Source organism: Juglans microcarpa x Juglans regia, chromosome 4S (genome assembly GCF_004785595.1).
Source record: "Juglans microcarpa x Juglans regia isolate MS1-56 chromosome 4S, Jm3101_v1.0, whole genome shotgun sequence".
NCBI lineage: Eukaryota > Viridiplantae > Streptophyta > Magnoliopsida > Fagales > Juglandaceae > Juglans > Juglans microcarpa x Juglans regia.
Window position 1 is genome coordinate 11,072,680 of NC_054601.1, and position 9,738 is coordinate 11,082,417.

The 9,738-nt window shown below is 38.7% G+C and overlaps 1 protein-coding gene across 1 annotated transcript; it reads left to right on the forward strand.

Annotated features, from left to right (window-relative positions):
- The first annotated feature begins 9,170 nt into the window (after positions 1 to 9,170).
- On the forward strand, positions 9,171 to 9,527 carry LOC121262037. The gene has a single exon (XM_041164472.1). The coding sequence runs from the start codon at positions 9,171 to 9,173 to the stop codon at positions 9,525 to 9,527; it is 357 nt and encodes a 118-aa protein (XP_041020406.1).
- The last annotated feature ends 211 nt before the right edge of the window (positions 9,528 to 9,738 follow it).

Consider the following 9,738-nt stretch of genomic DNA (forward strand, 5'->3'; position numbering starts at 1 on the left):
ATTGGAGATAGTTGGAATGGAGGTATTGTACATCCAAGTAAGGATCTGGTGATTATGTCTATCCCATTTGAGAAGGCGCTGTAGAATTGTTATGCTAGTTCTTATTCTTTTTGCACTGGCTTTGTCCAATCACCCGTGCAATAGAACCAAAGCTCACGGCCTTTAAGAAAGCTGCGAAAGGACTGAGACCACACCAAATAGTTTCTAGCATCTAATATAACATGAATAGGATGAAGAATCTCATTATTTTGAGCCATTATGAGACTAGATATGCAAAAATCGACTACAAAGATGAGATCAGCATGAGAAATTATGCAGAAAACACCTGGTTAGAAAAAGTCAACGCAGCGGTCAAAGTTAATGGACAAAGATCAATGGTCAAGTCAATGGTCAACAGTCAATAGTGCTGACGTGGATGACTACTGACATGGCAGGATGACGTGGCGATTGACAAGACTAAGGTTGACGTTAGGGAGTGAGGGGCATGTGAGATGCATGGAAGTGGAGCTACAGAGCGCATGTGGCGCATGAGTTGCGTCGGCCACACGACAACAACTTTTGTTGGCTCGTGTGAGCTTCGATCTAACTGATTTTGCTAGAATTGATTCGGTCTCAATGAGATCTTTCCAATGGTAAACAGAGCTCTAGGCATGATGATTTTGAAATTATGTACAGCAATTGCAACTATCTAATGACAATGAGCAACACTTGAATGGCTTAGTCGTAGAAGACAGAGGCAGCGGAAGAATGTTGAGAAGGATGAAAACTACTTTAACTAAAAGAATCAAAGTAGTGGCTCTAACGCCATGATAGAATTGTATTGATCAATTCTATATATATCAATTGTGCTATACAAGGTTGGCCTATATAGGAGGCCAAAGACTATGCAAGAGCATTACTAAACAAATGTGAGACTCACATAACATATATACACTAACAATTTGGAATCAATTTGTCATAAAACTCGAACCTCAACAAAGGATGTCCTTAAAAGGAGTTCTACAATTATTATTGTTCATTTAATAATGGAAAAATATTTATATGGACAAAAATAAATATTATAAAGCCACTTAAATAAAATAAAATAAAAATTGAGAAGATATTTTTCTCTAAAAAAATGGCTTGAACCATTTCAAATCTTCAAACCTATACTTTACTTAAGGGTACATGGGCGACACCAAATTGAGAAAAACCCTTTGCTCTCGTAATTATTCTACGTTCTTGGAACAATAATCTGAAAAATCCTTTGATCTAGAATCAAGATTTTCTCAAGTTTTTGTTTGAACTTGAGGATCTCAAGTGGGAGAGATAGACATATAAAGTGAATCCTATATTTATTGCTACTTTAATATTTTCAGAATATTTATACATGTAATAATAAATGTTGTAGGAGTCTTCTTCCAAAGATTTTTTTTTTAAAGCAAGCAATATTATAAATATATTAAACAATTACAGGATACAAGGGATAAAAGAGTGGGAGATCCCGACATTCATTCCAAACCAACTAGTACAACACAGGAAAAAAAAAAAAAAAAGAAGAGGGATCTGAGTCCAATCACTTGACCCCCATCCATTTCTCACAAGGGGAAGCCACCTGAAGCGGTTTTGATACAGTTCGATAAACGGACTAAAATACTACGACCGGAAGCCACAATGAATGGATATGTGTTACGTGTCACTGATCTAGACTAACTGAAGGAGACTTTCACTACCCTTTCCCACAATCCTTAGTTAGGAGGAGTGATAATATAGGAAGATAGCAAGTAGAAGAAGCGTCGAATCGCTGGCGGGTGACCGTTAGGATTTATGGTGGTGCTTGAAGACCATGCGCTACACTAGAAGAGTGGAGGTTGGTTAGATCTAAAAAATCTGAGGCCGCTAACCCCAAATATGTCGCGCATGGTGGTGGAAGACTCTCTCTCGTGTGGTGGCATGTCTCGCGATGGAAGACTACTTTGTGGATTTCAAAGAGAAGATAGATAAACACATAAAATAGTTTGTTAAAAATTTATTAAACATTTATATCCAAAAAGTTCACCCGGGTAACAACATATGTTGCATGTAGGGTTCACTTTATGTGTTTATCTTTTTCATTTGAGACCTTCAAATACTTAATAATTGAGTCAATTTTGGAATGACATGAAAGATGAAAGATCAATAAGTAAGAATCGCATCATTTCTAATTATTTGGCCGAATTAAAAAGTCCATTTCGGAAGACAGACAAAAACATGTCAATATTTAATGCCGCTCATTTAAGATTTTTGAGTAGTGAAGACCTCGTATAAATATTTGAACCATCCCATTTGATTAAAAAATTAAAAGAGAATATTGATTGAAGGGATAGTTTACCAAATGAATTGCATTTTGATTGTTGTCTATTAAATCACAATTACTTGCAACGGGCAAGTGGTTGCCGAGAGAGATGATCCCACAATCTCTCTCTTGATTGTCAACAGCATTAATAATAATTTATCTAGGACAATCATTTTGTTGTTGACCGTACTACTTACTATTACAATTCATTTGGCAAACTATTATTATTTAAATTACACGTAAGGTATTTTTATATTAAAGAAGTAATACATATATAAAGAAATTATATAAAAATAAACTTATGAACTGACACACCACATCAAATCATATCAATTTATGAATTTATTTTTGTATAATATTTTTGTGACTAAAATTTTTATCTTTTAAGAAAAAGTGGTAATAGGCTAACAACCCATTTATAACTAATAGACAATTTTAAAAAATATTTTTTTATTAAATTTAAAAACATCAAATCAAATGTAAAAACTAAAATAAGATTTAAAAAAATATTATTTTATTACATAATTGTAAACAAATTGTTAGTTGTCACTCTACCATTTCTTCTTAATTTAAATAGTTGTTTTAAATAAATTATTATTAATGCAGTTGACAATCAAGAGAGAGATCGTGGGATCCTTCCGTCTCGGCAACCACTTGCCCGTTGCAAGTTGTGATTTAATAGATAACAATCAAACGCAATTTATTGGGCAAACCAGCCCTTCAATCAATGTTCTGTTTTAATTTTTTAATCAAATGAGATGGTTCATATAATATTAAATATTTATGGATCTACACTTATCGAAAATCTTCAATGAGCTACATTTAATGTTGACATATTTGTCTCTCTTACGAATTGAACGTGTTAAGTTCGTATTTTGCACACTTGGACTAAATTCCTGCAACTCAGGCTTGGATGTTTCTATCTGTAATCATAAAGACAAATGTGCTCGGTAGTGGTCCGCGAAGCCTCTGATGCTAAAGTCAATACTTCGTCTAGTAGAATTGCAGGAGAATAATAAAGTTCAGAGATTTATTCGCCGTTGGAGCATGGTTTTTCTACGAGATTTTGGGGGACGTTCTCGTACCCTGTGTTAGAGGTTTGCATCATGCCCACAGTTGCCTTGGCCATGACTTTTAATGTGGCATGGCCTCTGAAGTTGCGCCATTAATGCAGCGTGGCGTTTGGGGTGACACCATTAATGCGGCATGGTTCTCCAGGTGGAATCTCGACGATAGGCATTCGGTGCAATCACTTCTCGTTCCCATCGTCAGAGAATGGAGGGCTACCCTTGCTCCCATTCACTTGTTGGCATAGGTCTTTTAATGCTAGATGTCACAAGCATGTGTCAAGGTCGGTGCATCCCATCTGTCCCATTCTATTTGTTTCTCGCGCGATGAATTCCCTTTTTGCTAACATAGTTTGTGGGTCGGGCTCTTTTGGTGATTACTGGGTCATGGGAGGGTAGGATCTAGTCTAAGATGGGCCTCAATATCTGGCCTTGGCCCATCCCAGTGGGCCGGGAGGGAAATATCCCTTCTAGAACAATTTAATTTGGCCAAGTAATTATAAATGATCGAAATTCTTACTTATTGATCCTTCATCTTTGATGTCATTCCAAATTGATAGAAAGTTACAATATCCTCCACTCAAAATTGACTCAAATAGTAAGTATATGAGGGCCTCAAGTACAAGAGATAAATACATAAATTGAACCTTACATGAAACGATGTAACTGGCTCTCATTTTCTGATTGTTATAGCTGTTTCCATATTACTTTATCAGCAAGTAGGCTGCTTATTAAGGAAAAACCTAATGGATCTAATATTGAATAAAAATTCTAATATGGATCTCATCTGTTATCCACTGTTAGTTCTTGAGAGGAGGCTATGCTTACCTATATATGTTCCCACCTAACTAACGAAATGTATTGTTTCTCCTCTTCCGCACTACTACTGAGTCGTCGGAATTATCCAGCAAGGGATTCATGAAATCTCTATGGATTGCGTTAGAGGAGATCTACCAGAGCTAGGCAAATAGATAGACTCTTCTCCCGTTGCTAAGGAAGAGCAAGAAACAAAATCAAATGATTGTTTGTTAATCAGTGCCTTCTTTTGGGTATGCAGGCCATATTAAGAGTCCTCTCACTACCAACCAGCAGTCATCATCTTTTGCTGGGTCTTATCCATATCAACAATAAGAAAAAAAACAACCAAATGGAAACAACAACTAATTATGCCTCTCGGCCCAGACAACGTCCAAGTCATAGAAGATTGGAGCAACAAAGAACGCCTAGACAACATTTTCATTCTTGGGTTGCAGTAGGTAGATCGAGAGTTCGTTATGCCCCTTGTACCCAAATATAGATCATTTTTTCTCAAAAAAATCTCCTCTCCAATCCTCGATCAAACTTGTGTACCCCGAGCTAGGGATCATTCTCCTAGAAACAACCATGTGAATAGAAGGTTGGCAATCAAATCCAAATGAACCTATTTCTTCCCCAACTCTTCGATAGAATATTCATATGGTTCCCACGCGAAGTGTTTAATAAATGCTATAGCCTATAGGACTTATTTAATGTATTTATATCTCTTCTACTTGAAATTTCAAGAACTTGAGGGAATCTTAATCCAAATATTTCCAAATATTGAGTTAATATGATATTATCTTCTTCATTAGAGCTGATATTGAGTAGCAATCTTTTGAGTTGGTTAGTGAAATTTAGATAAGAGAAATGATTTACTCACAATGAGATCTTACAAAAGTAAATCTATAAATTGACATGGATTGATGTGATACATTAGATTATAAAATAGATCTAACATATTACATCAAGTCATATCCGTTTGTAAGTTTACTTTTATGAGATTTATTTATGATTGTAGCACTTCTCGATAGATAATCTACCAACACATTAAGTTGTATAAATTTTAAACTTGAAATTTGGAAAAGTTTTGTCTCGTATATTTTTCCACATTTTAGATGCAAATCTTTGGAAGAAAACTTCTACAACATTTATTGTTACATGTATAAATATTTTGAACGATATTAAATCAGCAATAAATATAATAGGGGACAAAATCCCTCTCTTGATAAAATTTTTACTGCCACCCGTGCGGCAGGAATTTGCAGGGTATCTGTTAGGCCTAGGCACGTTGGCCAGCCGAGAAAAGAACCATAGACGAGCCTTGTTTACATTCAAAACTCACTTTAACTCATCTCATCTCATCATTACAACTTTATCAAATTCTCATACAAAATATAATAAACAATTTAACATTTTCAAATCTCAAAATAACTTTATCAAATTTCCACACAAAATATAATAAATAATTCTACTTTTATTCTACTATTCACAAACTATTTCAACTCATCTCAATTCATCTCTGAATCCAAACCACTTCTAAAAGATTCGATCGTGGGAGGCCCACCTATAATAAAGCAACTAATTGGTAGGCAGGGTTGTACAAATAAACCGCTTACCCTAACCGTCTGAAAATTTAGACCCGACCCGACACAAATTACCCGAACCGGATCAGGCTGGAACCAAACCAGAAATTTCTGTTTTACTTCAACTTTGTTTTGGAACGGGTCGAGTATTACCCGATAACCGAAAGCGATCTAAAACCGCACCATTTTTTTTTTCCATTTTGTTGAATTCCTGCCTTAGGGTACACGGAGAGTGTCGCGCACAGAGGGACAGACTCAACAGAGAGGAAGAGAGCGAGAGTGAGTGAGAAAGAATAGGAGAAAAGTTAATGAAGGGAGGGAAAAGGCTGATCCAAGTGGTGTCGGTTCGTAGACAACTGCTGAAGATCAAGGTGTTTCTGGCAGTGGTGTCTCCATGGCCTCGCTTGTGTTCCTAAGAATGATCATTCATGATCATGACAACCTCTTCGTTGCTGCCGAGGGCGTGAAGTCGAAGATCAAGGTGTTTTTGGCAGTGGTGAAACTCTCATGCAATTAAGTGAATATAAATAGCTTATTAATCTTCTCTCGTATCATATCGCACACAATAAAAAGAAACCCACATTTAGCTTCAAATAATAAACAAGCAGCGTACCGACCAAGATGAAAACTTTGTTGAAGTCAAGTGCTGAGCTTCAACCACCCTCGCCTACTTACTACTGGGAGGAGTGTTGATATTATGCAACACATAGTTGTAATTTGCTGGAATACTAAAGTTGGAGAAATAGCCTTCAAACCCAAGACTTGAATTCTGAAGCAACTCAGCTAGAGAGATATTCTGCCTAAAGATGTCGGGGGAGGAACCGGAGTCAAAGAGGCCGGGATCAACAGAGGAAGAATCAAAGGTGGCGGAGTCTTCTCTGGAAATGGGAGTGGGAGTGCAAGAGTTGGAAGTTGCAAGTAACTAAGTTAAACTCTGGTTGGGCTTTAAGGGGTCTTCTTCATCATCCTCGAGAAGTGCTTCTAACCAGCTAGCGGGAGCAGAGCGGAAGTAGGCGAGTCCACCATGACTCAGTTCACCACCACCATCAGTGCTGCCACTTGTATCGGTAGGCATCGGTCGCATCTGGGTCGAGGGGTGGTTTATATTATTTTCTGGCTTCAACGGAGCTTCTAAATTAAGAAAGCAAAGAAACCCTTCTTTTAATAGTACTTCAATTTTCTTTTCTCCCTGTTTCTTCTATTTTTGCTTCTTATGGGGTATCTTGGGTAGTTCAGTTCACAATCTTCTCTTTATTTTTTGGTTTTGCTTTTTTATCAATGGGCCGTTAGTTGTATTTATTGCCATTTCTTAAAAACTATGGGTACATCGATGCAGGAGGTATGGTTGATGTATCTCACTCATTTGGGTGGAAAATGGGTCTGAAATGACCATTCTTCGGGAAAGAAACAGGGTTTGGGTAATCGGTTACGCATAGGAATATGGGAAATCAGAAGCTGATTTGATTCGAGTCGAGTCGGATGAACAACCCTATTGGCAGGCAAGTTGATACACACCGTATTTCCATGAGATTCAAATCTCTTATGTTGTGCTTCGTCCAAAGTCATTGTTGAACATCTTTCTCATAATTAACTAACGCAGAGAGAAATTTGAGTGAAATTTGAGCACCAAATCAACCCTGTTAACAATCAAATTAGGTCCTAGAGGGGTTACAGCATTAAATTCCCAGAATTAAGCCCCCAGAGGCATTATTGTGTTTGGTTCTAGAAATCAAGCCCTCCTGGGAGCAAGGCCATTATGGGTTTCACATAATCTATGAATAGAACGACTTGTCCACCTTGAAATCTCTCTGAATTCCATGCTTTCAATGCTCATATCATCCAATCTGACTTTATCATCGGAGGCACTCCTAAGTCTGAGACCCCGAGTTTTGTTCCTGCTGCAAGATAATCACACGACTAGAGGAGCGGAATAAATTTGCTTCAAAAGTTTGGTATCATTTATGGGATCAAAAAGAAAAATCAAGATCAAATTGCCTACTACCACGCACTCACACACGGTTCGTGAATAGGAAGTAGCTAAGATGGACAATGGCAATACTAAGTTGGATAGGAGATTTGCGGAGATGGAGGAGAGGCTGAAACAGATGGCATAGAAAATCGAGGCCTTGCAGATAGAGAACAATGCCTTGGAGCGTGACAAAGAATCCCAGACAAAAAGGGGACCATCCCAAAGCAACCAAGACAATAAGACAAAGATGCATGACAACCTACGTGACATCATAGAAAAATACAAGGACATGACATGGCAAATGGGAGCATCTTCGTCGATTGACAACCTATTCAACAATCTGGATTAGTCGGTTCAAGGCGCCATAAATAGACCTCTATGACAAGTCCAAATATCTAGTGGAGCATCTGGGATTATGGAGACCTTCAAGACCCATATGACCCTCCACAAATTTTCAAAAGAAATCACATGCAGGGCTTTCCCTCCAACCCTAAATAGGGTGGCATGAATTTGGGTCGAGAATTTACAAGCAAGCTCTATAACTAGCTTCGAGGGGCTTGGTTGACAATTCCTGACGCAATTCATGGCCAATAGGAGGAGGAGATGATCGCATGTGTACCTCTTCACCGTGAAGCAACATAGGGATGGACAGTCCTGATCTCTCTCATCTCTGTGTCTCTTACACTCACCCTCTCTCTCTCTCTCTCTCTCTCTCTCTCACTCTCTCTCCATCTCAGTGAAGGATTGTAGGTAATTATCCCGTTGATCCTGAGTTTCGATATTTTTATTTTATTTATTTATTTATTTTATTTTATTGAGTTTTGTTGAGTTATGGAGGATGGGAAATTGAAGAGTTGGGGGATGGGATTGTGAATTTTGTGCTGTGGAGATTTATTGATTGTTTTTTGTGTGTGAAAAAAATTATGTAATGTGCATGTGAATTTAGGGTAGTAGAGAGCTAGAACGCATCGTGGCTAAGAACACCTCACCACCACGGCATTCAAACGACAAGAGATAAGAGCGTAAGCTTAGACGAAGCGAGAGCCCGCAGAGAGGAGAATCACCGAAGAGGGTAAGGAGATCACAAGAACAGAGAAATCTCCAGCCTAGGAGAGAGGCAGATCGGAAGAATCCACATTTGAGAGAGATTCGTACTATAGCCGGGGGTTATTCGGGAGGTGGCCCAACTTCATCGGGAAGAAAAGCCTATGCAAGATGGGCAATGTACGAAGAAGTTTATAGTGTGGAAAGGCCTATTAAATAGGCGTAGGTGCAGACCTCGCCCCCAATTTCTTTTGGCGAGGAAGACTCTCAAGGAGTGGTATACCCCCACGATGACGCATTAATGGTAACAATGTTGGTCGCAAATTACACGACTAGGAGGATATTGATAGATAACGGGAGTTCGGCGGACATCCTATCCTGGGATACTTGCAAAGATGGGATTAAATATGAGTCAACTTCACCCGGCACCAACCACATTGAAGGGATTTATAGGAGACGTAGTCCAACCCATGGGATCCATGACACTGCCTGTGTCAGTGGGAACTGATCCTTACCTTGCCACCACGATGACTGAGTTCTTGGTGGTCAGAACACAATCATCGTATAATGCACTTATAGGCCGGCCAATGTTGAACACCTTGAAAGCAATCACGTCCACTTACCATCTGAAAATGAAGTTTTCCACGAAAGCGGGAATTGGCGAGGTACACGGCAAACAGGCACTTGCCCGAGAGTGCTATGTGCAGGAACTAAAAAGAGGAGAGCGGGATGTAAAGATGGTAGAGATGTGAGGTAATGGCGATGGGACCTACCCGCCACCTTCGTCGGAAGCGTTAATCATGGAGGCAGAAACGAGAGATGGGGAAATGCTGAAGCAAGGAGAAGTTGATGAGCCATTGGAACTTGTACCTTTCTTGCTCAACCAGGTAACCATGTAAGGAAAAGACCCGGCTGATACAACTCCTCTTGGAGTATAAAGACATCTTTGCATGGAATCATCAA

Bases quoted from the DNA above. Each gene is read 5' to 3' on its own strand.
- LOC121262037 (XM_041164472.1), top strand. From the start codon at position 9,171: ATGGGATTAAATATGAGTCAACTTCACCCGGCACCAACCACATTGAAG.